The sequence below is a fragment of the Jaculus jaculus genome, chromosome 6 (assembly GCF_020740685.1).
Source record: "Jaculus jaculus isolate mJacJac1 chromosome 6, mJacJac1.mat.Y.cur, whole genome shotgun sequence".
NCBI lineage: Eukaryota > Metazoa > Chordata > Mammalia > Rodentia > Dipodidae > Jaculus > Jaculus jaculus.
In genome coordinates, this window is record NC_059107.1 from 1,453,929 (window position 1) to 1,473,875 (window position 19,947).

At 41.0% G+C, this 19,947-nt stretch overlaps 2 protein-coding genes across 7 annotated transcripts in view; both read left to right on the forward strand.

Moving 5' to 3' along the window:
* Cnot6 (CCR4-NOT transcription complex subunit 6) overlaps positions 1–19,947 on the forward strand; it is a 67,471-nt gene that overhangs the window by 12,213 nt on the left and 35,311 nt on the right. For 5 of the 6 annotated variants that reach the window (XM_045151861.1, XM_045151864.1, XM_045151865.1 and 2 more), the window contains exon 2: positions 9,239–9,352. In XM_045151861.1, coding sequence (XP_045007796.1) covers positions 9,241–9,352 — 112 coding nt within the window. In that variant the 5' untranslated portion in view covers positions 9,239–9,240. Of the gene's footprint in view, positions 1–9,238; positions 9,353–11,656; positions 11,737–19,947 lie in introns of those variants that run through there. The other variant, XM_045151866.1, reaches the window with a different exon arrangement.
* On the forward strand, positions 9,309–19,153 carry LOC101616247 (sideroflexin-4). The gene is given in 4 exon segments (XM_045151867.1): positions 9,309–9,352; positions 16,491–16,876; positions 16,879–17,443; positions 17,445–19,153. Coding segments are annotated over 3 exon segments (918 nt in total). The 5' UTR covers positions 9,309–9,352; positions 16,491–16,719; the 3' UTR covers positions 17,641–19,153.

Below are 19,947 nucleotides of genomic sequence, written 5' to 3' on the forward strand. Positions count from 1 at the left end.
GAGATACATGTGACCAATGTAAAACTCTTTGAGGTTTGTAGTTTAGGTAAGCAGATAGGGAGCACCTTAGGTTACTGACAACAGCACTGTAGCAGGCTGTTGAGTAGTTGAGGTTGAGAAGTTTGGAGAGTCTGTATTGACTTCAGATAGCAGTGAAAGTGGACAGTTTTAGATCAGAAGTCAGTAGATTCCCTGAAGACATGGTTAAGACCTCGTGATAAAAGGAGAAGGTAGTGCCACATGCTCTTGGGAATGCAGTCCAACAAAAGGAGACTTTCAGCATACCACAAAAGTTTTATTACTCCCAGCTCTCCTTTCTCCCTTTTCTATTTTTTCCTTGATATTTGGAAAAGAAAGCACAGAAAATGGAGATGGATTAGTAGAACTTAGTGTGGTAGAACTCTAGCCTAATGTTTGCATGGGGCTGGAGAGATGGCTTAGCGGTTAAGTGCTTGCCTGTGAAGCCTAAGGACCCCAGTTTGAGGCTCAATTCCCCAGGACCCATGTTAGCCAGATGCACCGGGGACGCATGCGTCTGGAGTTCGTTTGCAGTGGCTGGAAGCCCTGGTGTGTCCATTCTCTCTCTCTTTCTCTCTGTTTCTCTCTCTCTCTCTCTCTCTCTTTGTTGCTCTCAAATAAATAAGAATAAACAAAAAAAAATTTAATGTTTGCATGGCCTTGGGTTCAATCTCCTGTTGCTGCAATAAATAAATAAATGGGAAAATTTAAGAGGTTTGTAAAGGAAAAGACATGGAAAATTGCTATTTTTATGGTGACCGTATCTCAACCTCATTTCCTTTGAAGCAAGTCTGACCAATTAAAGACATTATTTTACCTGGGTTTTGGTGGGGCTGGATGTGGTGGTGCATGCCCTTTAATCCCAGCACTTGGAAGGCAGAGGTAGGAGGATTGCTGTGAGTTCGATACCACCCTGAGACTACATAGTGAAATCCAGGTCTCAGAATGAGATCCTTCCTTGAAAAAAAATTGTTTTAAACCAAACAAACAAAAAGAATAAACTTGGTGTTGGTGGCAAACACCTGTAATCCCAGTATCTGGAAAACTAAGGCAGAAGAATCATGACTTTCTAACCCTGAGCTACACAGCAAGACCTTGTTTCAAGAATTTAAAACAAAACAAAACAACAAGAATAAAACCCTACAAACAGCCTTTAACAAAATACCACACTTGTACATAACCAAATAAACAATGCATAATTTATTAATATTTGTTAAGTAGGTATTAACATAGTTGTACTAATCATGCACAAAATATCCTGCATAGTTAATTTGTGAATACAGTATAGGAACTGTCATTACATCTGGTTATATTCCTTCATTTTCCTCAAATCTTGGAAACTTCCTATACCAGTTTGTTGAAGGCAGCAGGTGGGTTTTCTTGCAGAAAATCCCTCATTCTCATTTTGTCTGATTGCCCTTTTGGTATCTGGCCAATTCTGTTAGTTTTTAGACATTAGTGCTTATACCTACTTCATCACATTAAGTAACCCCAGTATCTGGTTCTTTTTCTGTTTTGCTAATATCAGTGAGGTGGTTAACAGTTTATTCTTCTGTTGAACATTTCTGGATTATGCTGTGAAAGTAGTGTGTGCATTCTGTTAGTGCACACTACATTATATTTATTCCCTGTCTTTGTTGGTTTGAGGAAGGGTCTTACTGTGTTGCCCAGACTGGACTTGACCTCCTGTAGCCCTGCTGCCTCATTCTCCACACAGCTGGGGCTACATTGCCAGGTTCTGTTAGCTACTATCCTGTAAAGTAGGGGCAGTTTGATCCCTCTAAATGCCTTTCCTTCTGAAAGAATAACAAGGGAATCTTCAGATTATTCTCTACCTCACAGAGTGGCTGTTTCCTCTATTTATTTATTTATTTGAGAGATAGAATGGACAATCCAATGAACTTCAGACACATTTGGCTTACATGGGTACTGAGAGAAATTGAACCTGGATGCTTAGGCTTCGCAGGCAAGAGCCTTAACTGCTAAGCCATCTCTCCAGCCCCTTGTCCTGTTATTACAGTTGGTCATCTTACAAAAAAAAAAAAAAATTGTTTTGGGGCTGGAGAGATGGCTTAGTGGTTAGGCACTTGCCTGTGAAGCCTAAGGACCCTGGTTCGAGGCTTGATTCCCCAGGACCCACGTTGGCCAGATGCACAAGGGGGTGCACGTGTCTGGAGTTCATTTGCAGTGGCTGGAGGCCCTAGTGTGCCCATTCTCTCCTCTCTCCATTTGCCTCTTTCTCTCTGTCTGTTGCTCTCAAATAAATAAACAAAAAAATTAATTAAAAAAAATTTTGTTCTTGATAGTTTCCCTTTTTGAGTTTTGAGTTGTCTTATGGTCAACCTTGGACCACAAATAATAAATGAAAAATTAGAGAAGTAAAGATTTTATAAATTTCAAATTGTATTTCATCCTGAGTAACATAATGCATTCATGTACTGTCTCATACTCAGGGAGTGGAATTGTGCTTTTATCAGTGTGTCTACCCTGTATAGCTACCAGCATTAGTCATTTAGTGTGGCACATCAGATCGATTCTGTGGTGTCACTGTGCTCATAACTTAATGTACATAAACCTAACATGAAGTAAGTGGAAGTGGCTTGTCTGAAATACAGTACTTTCCCATATTCTAGGGGATGCATTTCAAGACATTCATGGAGACTTTAAACTTTGGATACTACCAAATTATTTGTCTCTATGTATTGTGTTTGGGCATAGGTGTGTGGGTGCATGTGCACATACGTGTGTAAGCCAGAGGGATATCCTTGGGTGGTGTTCCTTAAGCACTGTCCATATTTTGTAAGGTGGTCTGCCACTGGCCTTGGACTTGGCAATTAGGTTAGGCTGGCTGGCCAGTGAGTCCCAGGGTTCCATCAGCCTTGAGGTGATGGCTTACTTACAGAGGATGGTGACCGCAAAGCAGCACTTCGGTGGGGTTCATTGTGTCAGGATTACCCCTGTAGATGCTTTTCCTGCAGTATCTGGGTGAGGGCTTACAGAGCATGGAGACCCCAAAGAAACTGCTTCAATGGAGCCCATTATTCCTAAATCTGTTTCCCCTCTACCTCCTGAGGTATACCATTGCATGCATCTGGCATAGGGGTGCCTGAGATCTCAGATGGAGTTCTAATGACCGACCCTCCTCACACCTTCTCTAGTCAGTTGTCCCAGCTACTTTTGATAAAAGCTGGCAATGGTTGTTTATTGTTTTCAATATGGAAGAACTTTGCATTATTATTGTTCCCTCCTTGGGTTCCATTAGCTTTTTATGATGGCTCACAAAATTCAGGGAAACATTCTTTGGTTTATTGTAACATTTTTATTTTAGTGTGTGTGTGTGTGTGTGTGTGTGTGTGTGTGAGAGAGAGAGAGAGAGAGAGAGAGAGAGAGGGAGAGAGAGAGAGAGAGAGAGAGATGCATGCACATGTGTTGCATGTGTCATAGGTACCCACATGCAGAAGCCAGAGGAAGACATCAGGTGTTGTCCTGTTACTCTTCTGTATTGTTTCCTTGAGTCTCATTAAATCTGGAGCAAGGTGCTTACTTTTAAAGCCAAAGGATCCCCTCCCCCCCTTAATCAGTGCCTCTACCCCCTGAGTGCTGGGATTATAGGCATGTGCCACCACAGCTGGTTTATACTGAGCCAGGGGCCAGATTCCAAGCTTCATATATGCTTTACCCACTGAGCTGCATCCCCAGCACTGCCACAGCCCCTTTCTATGCTTGAAAAAATAGTGTTCCACATCAAAAGGGAGATAACATCATAAGTCTAACTTTTTATTTATTTTTTAAAAACATTTTGTTTATTTATTTACGAGAGAGGGAAAGGAGAGAGCGGGCATGCCAGGGCTTCTAGCTACTGCAAATAAACTCCAGATGCTTGCACCACCATTGGCTTTATGTGGGTATTGGGGAATCAAACCTGGATCCTTTGGCTTTAAAGGCAAGCATCTTAACTGCTAAGCCATTCTCCAGCCCTTTATTTTTATTGTTGTTATTTATTATTGACAACTTACATAAGGTTCACTTGTAAAACAAAAGACACACCTATTCAGGATATTCCAAAAGTCTTAGGTGCTCTGACAAGAAGTCAGGACAAAGACCCAATATATGGTAAAAATAAAAAATCATATTGAATACACACACACACACACACACACCCCATTAAACCATAATTCCCTCTGCCCTAATGTTCCCCTTCACATCCCCTCCCCGCCCTCAATCAGTGCCTCTTTTGTTTTGATGTCTATCATCTTTTCCTCCTATTATACTGGTCTTGTGTAGGTAGCACCAGGCACTGTGAGGTCATGGATATCCAGGCCATTTTGTGTCTGGAAAAGTGCATTGTAAGGAGTCCTACCCCTCCTTTGGCTCTTACATTCTTCCTGCCACCTCTTCCACAGTGGACCCTGGGCCTTAGAAAGTGTGATAGAGATGTTTCAATGTTGAGCACTCCTCTGTCACTTACTCTCAGCACTGTTGTGCGTTTTGCGTCATCCCAGAGGTCACCGCCATCTGAAAACAAAAGCTTCTCTAACCAAAAGTGAGAGTAGTGTTAATATATGGGTATGAGCATTAAGAGAAGTGCTGACCCGGGCAGTTTGGTGAGCACAGTATATACATTTAGACAAACACCAGCAGGCGTTACACCACTAGGGCTCATGACCTCCCTGCCATGAGGTTTTCAGTATCAGTCATGTACCCCTCCAGTCCAAGGATAGAGCAGTTGGTTCCCCCCATAACAGACATGCCACTGTTGCCTGCTTAGCCAAAATTAAGGCTTACAGTGCCCCCTGTTGTTTATCTCCACTGACAACTTTCTCTCCACTAATGACTTTCTTTCCCAAGAAGCTGCATGTAGCATAGCTTTTTCCAGCTTTCTGTCAGCTGGTAGGGAGGAAAATTTAAGCTAAGCTCCAGCAAGATTTCTCACTGACCTTGCAGCCCAAGCATGTGAAGTCTTTAGCAATAGGGTCTTACTTGTATTCCTAGTGGTAATCCAAGAGCAACTGTGAATGGGAGTGATTTCCTGCATCCTCAGCATGTTTGTTGTTAGTATATAGAAAGGCTACTGATTTCTATATGTTTGTATCCTGCTACATTACTAAAAGTGTTTATCAGCTCTTGCAGTTTGTTTATAGAGTCTTTAGGGTCCTTTATGTAAAGAATCATACCATCTGCACATAATGATAATTTGATCTCTTCCTTTCCAATTTATATCCCTTGTTTTGAGTGTCTTGTTTATTGTTACAGCTAAGACTTCCAGTACTATTAAATAATCAAAGTGGGAACAGTGGACATCCTTGTCTTGTAACTGCTTTTAGTAGGAAGCTTTAAGTTTTTGCCCATTTGGTATTATGTTGGCTGTATGTTTGTCATAAATAGCCTTTATTATGTTGGTATGTGTATTACATTTATTGATTTGCTTATGTTGAACCATCCCTGAATCTCTGGGATAAAGCCTACTTGTTTGGGATGAATGATCTTTATATGTTCTTGTATTCTGTTTGGCAGTATTCTGTTGAGAATTTTTGCATCTATGTTCGTGAGGGAGAATGATCTGTATCACAGTGATGCTGGCTTCACGGAAGGAATTCCTTCCTTTTCTATTTTATGGGAAAGTTTAAGAAGTGTTGGTGTTAGTTCTTGAAAATCTGGTAAAACTCACCAGTGAATCCTTCTGGGCCTGGGCTTTTATTAGTTGGGAGATTTTTGTTTGTTTGTTTGTTAACTGCTTGGATCTCTGTATGTGTTTTGTGTATTTTAATGGTTTATCTCATCTTGATTTAATTTGGTAGGTCATATAAATCTAGGAATTTATCCATTTCTTTCAGATTTTCAAATTTAGTGGAGTATATGTTCTTAAAGTATATCTTTGTATGATCTTGTGAATTTCTTTGAAATCTGTTGTAATGGTGCCTTTTTTATCTCTAATTTTATTAATTTGTGTCTCCTTTCTCTTTCTTTTGGTCAGCTTTGCTAAGGGCTTATCAGTCTGGCTTATCCTTTTGAAGAACCAACTCTTTATTTCTTTGATTCTTTCTAATTTTTTTTCTTTTTATTTCATTACTTTCCACCCTAATCTTTATAATTGCTTCCCATCTACTGATTTTTTGGTTTGCCTTGTTCTTTTCCAAGGCCTTCAGGTGAAGCATTGAGTTGTTTACTTGAGACCTTTCTAATTTCTTAATATAGGCACTTAAAGTTATAAATTTTCCTCTTAGGACTGCCTTCATTGTGTCCCAAAAGTTTTGGTATGTTGTGTTACCATTATCACCTGACTATGAAATTTTTTATTTCCTTTTTGATTCTTCGGTGACCCATTCATCATTCAGTAGTGACTGGTTAGCGTTCATGGTTTTATTTATACTCTGTAGTTTTTCTCGTTAATGATTTGTAGTGATCAGATAGAATACAAGGACTTATTTCAGCTTTCCTGTATTTAAGATTTGTTAAGATTTGTCCTAATATATAGTTTATTTTAGAGAATGTTCCGTGTGCTACTGAGAAAAACGTGTATTGTGGAACATTTGGGTGCAATGTCCTGTTGATTTTCTTAAGTCCTTTTGTTCTTTGACTTCATTTAATCCAGATACTTCTCTATTTATTTTTTGCTGGAATGACCTGTCAATTGCTGAGTGGGGTGTTGAAGTCACCCACTACAACTGTATTGGTATTATGTGTGATCTTAATTCTAATAGTGTTTGTTTGATGAAGTTGGGAGCCCTGTTTGGTGCACATATGTTTAGGATTATAATGTCCTCCTGTTGGAATTTTCCTTTAACCAACATAAAATGATCATCTTTATCTTTTCTAACTGATAATGTTTTGAACCCTACCCTGTCAGATATTAGTATAGCAGCTCCTGCTTGTCTTCTAGGCCCATTTGCTTGACCCTAAGGTAGTGTCCATCTTTTATGGAAAGATGGGTTTCTTGGAAGCAACAAATTGAAGGATCCTGCTTTTTTTTTTTTAATTAATTAATTAATTTATTTATTTATTTGAGAGTGACAGACACAGAGAGAAAGACAGATAGAGGGAGAGAGAGAATGGGCGCGCCAGGGCTTCCAGCCTCTGCAAAGGAACTCCAGACGCGTGCGCCCCCTTGTGCATCTGGCTAACATGGGACCTAGGGAACCGAGCCTCGAACCGGGGTCCTTAGGCTTCACAGGCAAGCGCTTAACCGCTAAGCCATCTCCCCAGCCCAGGATCCTGCTTTTTTTTAACCCAGTCTACAAGCCTGTGTCTTTTGGTTGGGACATTGAGGCCATTAATATTAAGAGTTATTATTGAAAGATGTGTGTTTATTCTTGTCATTCTTGTTTTGTCGTTCTTCTGGTATCTCCTTTACTCTCTTGTATTAACTATTATTTGAGTATGGTTTATTATTTCTTGGTTCGTTATGTGTGTGCTTTTCTTTCTGTTCCACATGGAGGATCCTTTGAAGTATTTTCTGTAGAGGGATGTTGTGATGTGTGAGCAGGGGTGTGTGTGTGTGTGTGTGTCACAGTATGTATGTGGTGGTTTGAGGACAACGTTCTCATGCTAGTCCTTACCTTCTGTTTCCTTTGAGACAGGGTCTCATGTTGTTAATTGCAGCTTTTTTACCAGGCTAGCTGCCCCCAAGCTTCTGGTCTGTTCTCCTGTCTGCCTCCTTTCCTGCCTATAGGCATAGCTCAGATTACAAATGCTGCCACATTGCCTGGCTTTTTTGGAAGGAAAAGGGCTTTTTTTTGTTTTGTCTATTTTTATTTATTTATTTATTTATTTGAGAGCGACAGACAGGGAGAGAATGGGCGCTCCAGGGCTTCCAGCCACTGCAAACAAACTCCAGGTGCGTGCGCCCCTTGTGCATCTGGCTAACGTGGGTCCTGAGGAATCGAGCCTCGAACCGGGGTCTTTAGGCTTCACAGGCAAGCGCTTAACCGCTAAGCCATCTCTCCAGCCCAGAAAAGGGCTTTTTGATGAGACAGGCAGAATTGACACACCAGGGCCTCCAACCACTGCAATTGAACTCCAGATGAATGTGCTACTTTGTGTTTAGTTTACATGGAATCTGGAGAGTCAAACATGGGTCTTTAGACCTCACAGGCCTTGATTGCTAAGCCATCTCTCTAGCCCTTGTCTGGTTTCGTGGTGTATGTGTGTTCTTTTTTCGAGGTAGGGTTTCGCTCTAGCCCAGGCTGACCTGGAATTCACTATGTAGTCTCAGGGTAGCCTCGAACTCAAGGTAATTCTCCTACTTCTGCCTCCTGAGTGTTGGGATTAAAAGTGTGCGCCACCACGCCTGGCTCCTTGTCTGGCTTTTTATATGGGGTTCTGAATTTGAGTCCTCATGCTTGAACAGCAGGTGCTTCATCCCCTGAACCATTTCCCAGGCCTCTTGCTTTATTTTTAAAAAATATGTGCTTTACCAAAATTAACACACATGAAAAGGTGCTAGCCTAACTAAGAGTGCAGTTTGTTATGTTCAGTATGTTCATAGCGTTGTCATACTTCTGCGTTGTGTGTGTCCTTACACTAGTGCAAATAATCTAGAGGGCTTGATTGGGTTCAGGTGAAGTTTTTCATCTTTTTGGTGAAAGGATATCTAGACTATATGTGCTTCTTAAAGGTCTCTCGGCGGGAGACTGAATGGCTGATTGCCCTAATGAAGCTGATCGGTAGTTTCAGGTTTTATTGCTATCTACAATTTTTCCAATTGATCTTTTTTTCACCTGATAGTTCTAACTACTGATGATAATTACCTGTGTTCATTATTTCATTTGACATTATAAAATAATGATTCTGTAGTTTTACCAATTTCTGTATTTAGTAGCTGGAACATTACCTTACTTTACTTTTAGGTGTTTGGTGTTATTGCTGTTAAGATCATAATTCATGCATTTCATACTGAGTAAGTTGTAGGTACTGTGGTGGTCAGATTTTTGTTTGTTTGTTTGTTTGTTTAATTTGGCCAGGGGAACCCTTTTTGAGCTAATACTCACGTGCTTGACTCCATGACACCCTTGTTAGAGGCCAGGCTTATTTATTGCCTGTCATAACCTGGACCTGCATGCATCCTTTTTTCCAAAAGGAAACTAGGTTCTCTGGTAGGAAATGGGATTTAGAGGTCATAATACAGGTATCTGCTTTAATCTGCTTTAAAAGGATAGTGTAATTTTTACTCATTTGACTCCTCAGAATGATGATTGGTTTCTTTTCTTCATTTATTTAACAGGCATGCCCAAAGAAAAATACGAGCCCCCTGATCCTCGGAGGATGCACACAATTATGTCCTCTGAGGAAGCAGCAAATGGAAAGAAATCACAATGGGCAGAGCTTGAAATAAGTGGTAAGACATGGAAGCATGAATTTATGGTATGGAAATTAAAGATATGGTACAGAATTAACTTTTCCAATACCAAATCACAAATGAAGCAGTGACTGCATTTTAGACTGGGACTTAGTGGTTAAGGCACTTGCCTGTAGAGCCTAAGGACCCATTTTCTACTCTCCAGATCTTATGTTAGCCAGATACACAAAGGTGAGGCAAGTGCAAGGTCACACATGCCCACGAGGTGGCACAAGTGGAATGCCTATGCTGAAAGGTTTGTTTGGATACTTAATTCCCTGATTAAGTAGAATTCTGCTCTTACATTTTCAAGTAGTAGATTTCCACTGGGCTAGGAAAGCACTGTTCTGTGTAGATTCGGGGATAGATTCATTTCTCCTCATTCATTTGCTTCTCAGTCTGGTCTCTGAGGTCACCTGCTTTATTCAGAAACAAAATCATAGGAGTTTTAAGCAGGTCTCAAAAGTTACCTTCTATCTTTAATGTAATCAAACAGTGAGCCCACAGGTGTGCCTAACCTGCTGTCCACTGGCCACATGCATCCAGGATAGCTATGAATGGGACCCATTACATTTGTGAACAGTGTCATGATACAATGTCAAAAGGTTGGACACCCCTGCAATCCACTAAGAATACTTTCTCCCAGTGACTCTCTTGTGGACATATGGCCTCTCTTTAAGTACTTTAACCCACGAAGCATACTGTCTCCCAGTGTCTCTCTTATGGACATACAGCCGCTCTTTAAATATGTCAAAGGTTTAAAGGACTTTTATATGCCCAGCAGCCAGTGCTAAAGACATTTTATGTCAATGTTGTCCTGCTTCCCCATTTTCCCTTCCAATTTGTCTGCATTTTGCCTTCTGAAAAGTATAGAATAAATACATGATATTTCTATCTGGCCGCCCTTGATCGTTTTGATTTTTTAAAAACTTTTTAATTGACAGCTTCCATAATTATAAACAATAGACAGTGATAATTCGCTCTCTACCTCCCCTTCCCCCCTCACAAATCTACCCTCCATCATATCCCCTCCCCCTCTCAATTAGTCTCTTTTATTTTGATGTCATCCTCTTTTCTTCCTGTTATGAGGATCTTCTATAGGTAGTGCCAGGCAATGCAAGGTCACGGATATCCAGGCCATTTTGTGCCTGGAAGATTTCATTGTAAGTAGTCCTGCCCTTCCTTTGGGTCTTAGATTCTTTCTATCACCTCTTCTGCAATGGACTCTGAGCCTTGGAAAATGTGATACAGACAGTCCTCAGTGCTGGACACTACACTGTCATGTCTTCTCAGCGATGGGGTGACTTGAGTCATCCCAGTGGTTGCTGCTATCTGAGGAGAGAAGTTTCTCTGACCAAAAGTAAGAGTAGCATTAATATGCACGTATAGAGCTAGAGAGATGACTCATCGGTTAAAGTGCTTGCCTGTAAAGCCTAAGGACCTGAGTTCAATTACCCAGTACCCATGTAAAGCCAGATATATGAGGTGGCACATGTTTCTGGAGTTCGTTTGCAGTGGCTAGAGGTCCAGGTGCGCCTGTTCTCATTCTTTCTCTCTCAAATACATTTAAAAAATTTAAAAAGTGCTTATAGGGTGGTTCGGTGTGTCTAATACATGCTATTAGCCGGACAACAGCAATCATTATTCCCCTAGGGCTCATGACTTCCCTCACCATAGGCTTTTACCTAGGTTTTCAGTACCAGGCATATATTCCCTTCGCTGGAAGGGGCCTCCAGTCCAATTAGTGGTTGGTTTCCCTCATAGCAAACATGCCATTATTGCACCAGTTCACACATTTGGTCTGTCTGGCCAGTCTTAATGCTTGCACTGTCCACTGCTATTTACCACCATTGATGACTTATCTCTCTCATAGGGTTGCATGCCAAGTAGGTTTTTTCAGCTTTTTGCTGGGCCACTGGGAGGAGGTTTTCAGCTCAGCTCCAGTAAGATTCTCAATGACTTGGTGCCCAAGCAGGTGGAGTCTTCAGCAGCAGGGTCTTATCATCTAGTTCTAGTGGGAAACCAAGAGCCTTAGCAATGGCCTGTAATGTTTTGGGTATACCAGGGACCTCCCTGGCCAGCAACTCACTGGAAGGTATCCCATCCCTGGCACTGAAATTTTTCTAGTAACAATCTGTGACTTCTTGATGCACCATTATCCAAAGAAGTGGGTTCCCCTATGGCTTATTTATAACATCTTAAATTTTGATTAACCCTCCTCACATGCTTCCTTTACTCAATCCCTTCCCTGTTGTCTTCTCCTTCAGGAGCTGCTCAGCTGATCCCTGTTGTCTTCTCCTTCAGGTTTCTTGACTTTGCAGTGCTGGTATGAGTGAAGAATCCCTTCACCGTGTTTCTGTTCCTGATGGCTCAGGCAGGGCCAGGCGAGTAGCTCTTCCCAGGGAGCCACCAGAGCCACAGCTGGTTGTGTAGTTGCTAGAAGCTCTGGGTCTCTCCCATTTCTAAGCTAGGGTTAATTCCTTCATGGTAGAAGCAGAGTATATTGGGCTGTTTTTTTGTTGCTGTTGTTTTTTTTGCCTCCCCAACCTTCACCAGGCTACTTTGGTGTGACCACTCTGATGCCATTTTTTTTCCCCTGAAGTAGGGTCTCGCTGTATCCCAGGCTGACTGGAATTAATTATGTGGTCTCAGGATGGCCTCAGACTCACGGCAGTCTTCCTACCTCTGCTTCCCGAGCGCTGGAATTAAAGGCATGCACCACCATGCCTGGCATATGCCGCCATCTTAACCAGAAGTTGTCCATGATTTTTTTTTTTCTTTTGTGTTTGGTTTTTCAAGGTAGGGTCTCGCTCTAGCCCAGGCTGACCTAGAATTCACTATGTAGTTTCAGGGTAGCCTCAAAGCTCATGGCAATCCTCCTACCTCTGCCTCCCAAGTGCTGGGATTAAAGGCATATGCCACCACGCCCATTCGCCCATGATTTTTTTAAAAACAAAAAAAGTATGTAGCAAACAGATGGAGCAGATGCTATATGTAAAACATTTTACCTGGTATTATGATAAGCATGTGGAGGACAAATACAAACAAACACAAAAACATACAGTTTTTGTCCTTATGGAGCCTATTACATAGTAGGAAATGACAAAAATCAGTGTACAAAGTATAAATAACTAATGGACAAACTGCTGTTGCCAAGTCTAAGTTCAGAAGTACCATGCAGAAAAGAAACATTACTATTTCTTCTGTGTTGGGTCAAAATGTCTGGTTAACCAATGGAGTAAACTTAATGCTCTCCTGTAACTGTGGTAGAGGTTGGTACCCACCACACACATGTCTTCTGCTTTCCCTTTTTGGATTGCTAGAGTGTTGTACTTCATTAGTTCAGGAAAGTAGATGAATTGGCAATGAAATTTCTTTCGTTGTGTCTCCTCTCATATGTGACTTTGGTCTGGAAAAGCCCAAAGAGAAATGCTCTCATTTGGTAACCATTTTTACCTTTTTTAGGGTTAGTATTTAAATGTCTTCCTCTCCTTTTTCATCTTATATTAGCAGTTTTTTAATTGCAAGTCTTGTGCCTGTAGGAAAATTTTCCTTATTTCCCTTACAACAAGATAAAACTGGAATGTACTTACGTAGGTCACCGAGTTTATTTCTCTGAAGTTCAGGTGCCTCTCTTTTTCTTCCTCCATCTCTTGCAGGGAACTCCATGCCAGTATGTCATCACTGTTCTCTACTTGTAACTTTGGGGGAAAGTTTTGTATACATGATAGGAAGGAAGTAGGGAGATTTTGCTAAAGTAACTTCCTTAATTTTATTTATTTATCTATTTATTATTTGCATGTATGGGTGCCAGGGTCCCTTGCTCCTACAAGTGAATGCCAGGCTGGCCTTATGTGGATGGCTGCCATGAAGCTAACCACTTAGACTAGACTGGCTGGTCAGTATCAGAAAATCCCGTCTTCTCCAGCACTGGGATTACAAGCACCACCATGCCTAGCTTTTCATATGGGTTCTGGAATTGGCTGAGGCCCTTGTGCTGTGAGACAAGCACTTTATTGACTGAGCTATCTCTCCAGCCCATTCCTTGTTGTTGGTTGGGACTAGAAATCATTAAGTTAAGCAAAATAAGCCAGATTCAGAAAGACAAATACCTCATTGTTTCCTCACCTGTCACTAAGTGCCACCCACTCACCAGCTGATCATTTTTGTTTTGAAGCTTTTTCTCCATCTTTTTTTTAAAGCTAATTTTTAATATTTTTATTTTGCATGTGATGTTTATGTGCAGATGAACCTGCCTGGTGCACATGTGCAGAGGCCTGAAGAGAATGTTGGATGTCTTCTGTTGCTCTTTAGTGGTATTCCTTTGAGAAACGGGGTTTCTCGCTGAACCTTGAGGTGCCTTTAGCCCCAGTAATCATCCTGTCTCCGCTCCCTAAAGGATTGGGGTTACAGGCATGCGTGACCATGTCACACTTGTACTTGGTTGCTGGCGTGAAGCTCAGGTCCTCATGAAGCGCTCTTATTTGCTGAGCCTATCCCCCAGCCGTTTGTTCTAGATTCTTTAGAAAGGGTTTAAAGCAAAAATACTTCTTAAATTTCTTACATGGTAATAACTTTCTTTGTGCCTTTTTTATTTGAAAGTCTATTTGGCTGAATAAATAATCCTTGAATCATACTCAGTTCCTTGAGTATTTTATTTTTACTCCATTGTTTTCCCCCCTTTTTGATATAGCTTAAACACCAGAGCTTTACTGTTGGTGTGTTACCATTTTAGTTTGCTTTCTGTTTTTTTCTATTTTTTGTTTTTGCCTTCAAATTAGTCATTTTACAAACATATATCTTTTTTATTTATTTATTTATTTTTAATTTTTATTAGCATTTTCCATGATTATAAAAAAAATCCCATGTTAATTCCTTCCCTCCCCCCCCACTTTCTCCTTTGAAATTCCATTCTCCATCATATTTCCTCCCCATTACAATCATTGTACTTACATATATACAATATCAACCTATTAAGTACCCTCCTCCCTTCCTTTCTCTTCCCTTTATGTCTCCTTTTTAACTTACTGGCCTCTGCTACTAAGTATTTTCATTCTCACGCAGAAGCCCAGTCATCTGTAGCTAGGATCCACATATGAGAGAGAACATGTGACACTTGGCTTTCTGGGCCTGGGTTACCTCACTTAGTATAATACTTTCCAGGTCTATCCATTTTTCTGCAAATTTCATAACTTCATTTTTCTTTACTGCTGAGTAGAACTCCAATGTATAAATGTGCCACATCTTCATTATCCACTCATCAGTTGAGGGACATCTAGGCTGGTTCCATTTCCCAGCTATTATAAATTGAGCAGCAAAAAACATGGTTGAGCACGTACTTCTAAGGAAATGAGATGATTCCTTCAGATATAAGCCTAGGAGTGCTATAGCTGGGTCATATGGTAGATCAGTCTTTAGCTACAAACATATATCTTGATATTGGGCTTTTTGCATTATATTTTCATATTATATTTCCTTTTAATATATAAGATGATTTATTTTGTTTTAATGCAGTAAAATTTCTTTAAATTAAAATTTTTAATGTTCTGGTCCCATGTTCTAGTTTTTGTCTCCTGTTCTCTGAATGGCCATTTTTCACCCTTGAATTTTATAAAATTTTCCATTTTTAAAAAATAATTAACCCCCCCCAAAAAAAAAATTAGAAAGGGAGCTGGGCATGATGGTATACACCTTTAATCTAAGCACTTGGGAGGCAGAGGTAGGAAGATTGCTGTGAGTTCAAGGCCAGCCTACAACTACAGAGTGAGTACCGGGTCAGCCTGCAGCTAGAGTGAGACCTGCCTCAAAAAAAGTAAAGTATGGTTTATGTACAGTACAGATCACTCTTATTGTCTACAGCTCCTTACAATGCATCATTGAATAATTGCCACAGTTATATGGAACAGCGTCCTCATTTCCTTAAGATCTTCATAATGACCCTTTGTCAGATTTTCCTCGCCGTTCCAGCTCCTCACAACCACTGATTGTTAGTTTTGTTGTTTTTAAAAATGTATTTTATTTTCTGAAGGAATTTGGCTATCAGAGTAAAGTGGTTATGGAATTCCATATACCACCTTCTTCTTTCCCTACAGGCTTCTTTCACTGTTAACATTTGTACCAGTGACACATTTGCTACAGCTGATGAACCTATGCTAGTAAATCATCATCTAAAGGCCATAGCTTACATTAGGGTTCATTCTTTATGCCTAATGAATGTGTGATGTCAGGGATCTACCATTAGTATCCAGAGTAGACTTTGTCCCATATTTATTCTTTTTTTATTTTTTTGGTTTTTCAAGGTAGGGTCTCACTCTAGCTCAGGCTGACCTGGAATTCACTCTGTAGTCTCGGGGTGGCCTTGACTCTTGTGGATCCTTCTACCTCTGCCTCCTGAGTGCTGGGATTAAAGGTGTGCACCACAACACCCCACAACACCTGGCTTCTTTTTTTTTTTTTTTTTTTTTAGAGAGAATTGATGCATCAGGGCTTCAGCCATTGCAGTTGCACTGAAGACACTTGGGCCACCTAGTGGGCATGTGTGACCTTATGCTTGCCTCACCTTTGTGCTTCTGGTTTAAGTGGGATCAGGAGAGTTGAACATGGGTCCTTAGGCTTCACAGGCAAGCCCCTTAACCATTAAGCCATCTCTCCAGCCCCCATATTCAGTCTTCCTGTGCCCCAATCTTGGCTCCACTGATGTTTCTAATACTTCCAGAGTTGTGTCTTTTTCAGAATGCCAGTAGTTGGAATTAGACAGTATGTAACCTTTTCAGATTGGCTTGTTTTGTTTAATTATGTGTATTTACAGTTTCCTGTGGTTCTTTTCATGGCTCCATAATTTGGTTCTATTTAGCATTAAATGATATTACATTGTCCAGATGGCACCACTTTTTATTACCTGTCTACTTACTGAAGAACATCTTGGCTGCTTCCAAGTCTTGACAGTTTTGGACAATGCCACTGTAAGCATATACCCTTTGGTTTTTATGTGGATATAAGTTTTCATGTCCTTCAGTAAATACCAAGGAGGCATGATTGCTGATCATACACTAAAGTATGCCTAGTTTGTATGTGTTAGTACATGTGTGTACATGTATATGGAGGCTGGGGGACAACCTCTGGTATTCTTCCTCCTCAGGCTCTTTTGACACAGGGTCTCTCATGGCCTGGAGCTCATCATTTAGGCTAGGCTGGCTAGCCAGTGAGCCTCAGCAAGCTGTATATCCTTGCTTCCTCAGTGTTGATATTAAAAAGGTGTGCTCTCCTCCTCGCCCTGCGGGACGGCGACAGCCGTTGCTGCCAGGACGTCAGCCCAGGAACTGGAGGAGGAGGAGGAAGAAGGTCGTAGTCCGGGCGCCGCGGTCTGCATGGATCCCAACCTGCGCTTCAGGATCTCCCAACGCCAACCTTTTGTTCAAAGATTTCTTCTGTAGACTGAATTATTAGATCCTGTATATCTATTCATTTCAGTTGGAAAAATAGAAAATTCAAGACAACTATTGCTCACCAACGAAGATGCACCTAAAGGATTAGAGAAGCATGGCAGAGGAGTCTTTCAACCGTGCACCCTGACAGCAGCAAGCTGATCCCCGCTCTTTTCCGACCTGCAGCTTTCATGCCCCTCGTGGTGCCCTTGGTGCTTTTGTCAATGATGCCAGTGAAGGGGATCGAGTCCATGATCTTACCTCAGGTTTCCTTGTACGCCTACACCACAGCCTTCACCATCACCAATGGGAATGCCAGTTACTCTCATGGTCCAGTAGAGAGAACGTTGTTAGGGACAGGAGTATGCGCCTCTTCAACCCTCTTTGGATTAATCCCTCACTTTGTCCACATGAGGTATGGCCTGGATAACTTTTGGATCAGAAAAGCCTTATCTATCGTCATTCTTGCCCAAGTCAGCGGAGTAAATGTGCTTGCGTCCCGGAGATTGGAGTCCATTCGAGGCATTGAGGTTATGGACAAGAAAGGCAATGTCGTAGGCCACTCCAGAAGAGCTGGGGAAAAGGCCATCAAAGAAACAGCCATCTCCAGGGCAGTGCTGTTCAGAACTGCAGCTTTAATCCCTGAAGGCTTCATGTATTATTTGAAAGATCCGGTTTTCCCCACCAAATCCGCGGTCGTTTGGGATCTTAAAACTGGCCTGTACTCTTCTGACAATGGGACTGATGGTGCCGGCGTCGTTCAGTATATTTCCACAAGTTGGATGGATACAGCGCGGTCAACTTGAAAAGGAAATTCAGTCTTCCACAGAAGAAGCAGAACTGTTTTATAACAGAGGGGTGTAGGGGCGAGTTTGTTGGTGAAGTCGTCTGGCTTCTGTTTGGAGACCTTTGGTCCCTCCAGGTTCCAGTTCAGAGAGACCTGTTGAAGGTTCTCGAAGCTGCCAATGGTGCCTGGGCAGCAGGCTGGCTGAATTCAAGGCCCACTGGAAGATTCGCTACTAAAGGTGTCCTGACTGACACCCAGGGCTCCTGAGGTGTCACTGAGTGCACTGAGAATCAGCCAAGGAAATGACACTGTGAAAACCACTAATTTGTCTGCCGTTGAAAAAAAAAAAAAAGGTGTGCTATCACACCTAGTTCTTTTACATGGATTCTGGGGATCAAATTTGGGTCCTTATACTTGCAAGGCAAACCACTTTACCATCTCCCCAGTCCTGAGTATGCTTAGTTTTATCAGAAACTGAAACTGTTTTCTGAAGTGACTGTACTGTTTTACATTCCCACTAGCAGTGAATGAGGATTCTTGTTTATTGGCTATTTTAAGATTTGTTGTCCTCAGTGCCATGGGTTTTTGCCATCTCAGTAGTTAAATGATGATATCTTAAGCCGGGCATGGTGGTGCACGCCTTTAATCCCAGCACTCGGGAGGCAGAGGTAGGAGGATCGCCATGAGTTCGAGACCACCCTGAGACTACAGAGTTAATTCCAGGTCAGCCTGGACCAGAGTGAGACTCTACCTCGAAAAAAAAAAAAAAAGATAATATCTTGCCATTGTAATTAGCAGTTTCCTAATGGTATATGCCACTGAACATCTTTTCATATGCATGTATTAGACCTATTTCACTATTGTTTATTTTACTTTATTATTTATTTGTATGTAACTCTTGGATTGGTCCTTGCCTGTGCACTTCATTTGAAAGTCGAGGTTTCTTACTCTACTGTCCTTTACTGAGCTTCCAGGACATTGTTTGGTCTCAGCCTCCCATCTTGCTATCAGCATCAGCATGCTAGCATTACGGAAGCCAGCCATGGCTGCAGGCTCTTTACATAGGATCTGGGGTTCAAACTCAAATACTCCAACTACAGTGGTGAGCACTTTATCCATTGAGCCATCTCTCCCCTTACTTTATTTTTTAGTGTTAAGTGTTCAGTCCAGGGCCTCTTGCATAGTACACATTCTACCACAGAATCACACACCCATCCCTCAGATGTGACCTTTTAAAAAAAGTTTATTTATTTAATTGTAAGCAGAGACAGACAGAAGGGACAGAATATGAATGGTTGTGCCAGGGTCTGTAACTGCTGCAAATGAACTCCAGATACATGCGCTACTTTGTGTATCTGGTTTTACTGGGGAATCAAATCCTGGTCATCAGGCTTTGCAGGCAAGTGCCTTAACCTTTGAGCCATCTCTCCAGCCCAGATGCAATGTAGATAATTTCTTCCAGTTTATAGCTTGACTGTTCAGGGCAGATAATTTAAATTTAAATGGGCTTTGTTTGGGATGATATTGATGGAAGAACTGACATCTGGACATTATTGAGTCTTCCTAGTCATGACCATGGATTGTACCCAGTTACCCTTACTTTTTTTTTTTTTTTTAATATGAGTTTTATGCCTTTCCTCATACACATCATGTTATCTTTTTTTCTTAGTATAAATGTAAATGATATTGTTTTGAATTTTAAATTCTAGTTGTTCATTGTGGGTATATCAGGCAGAACATGACTGACTTTAAGTACTTTGTCTTCATTTATGATTTTAAAAACTGCAATCATGTTTTTAAGTATCATTGTATGTTGTTATTTTTCATTAAATGTCAATAATAAAAAATGTTTTTATGTACTTAGCTTTTCCAGTGTGTTTGATTCTTTTGAATGCAAGTTTTTGTTTTCTTTATAAAAACTCATTATGAAGTTATAGTAATTTTTTCCTTTCAGGTTTTATATCTAAAATAATTGTGCTGTCCTGTTTTGATATTTTTGCTAGGCACAGAATTATAGGTTAATAGTTTGCATCTTTTAATACACTAAGATAAGCTCTTACCCTCTTTTTGCTTGTATTATTTCTGACAAATCTGGGTTATTACTGTTGTTTGTTATATGTCTTGTTTTCTGTGACAATATTGCTTTTTTCTTTTCTTTTGATGTTGGGTTTCACTGTAGCCTAGACTGAACTGAAACTCACTCTGTAGCCCCAGGCTGTCCTTAAACTCATAGTGATCCTCCTTCTTCAGCCTCCTGAGTTTGGGATTATAGGCATTTGGCACCATGCCTGGCAATATTTATTGATTTTTGTGGGGGTTGTGTGCTTATACGTCTGTGTGGAGGACAGTCTAGAATGTTGTTTCTCTCCAGTGCTGTGTATATT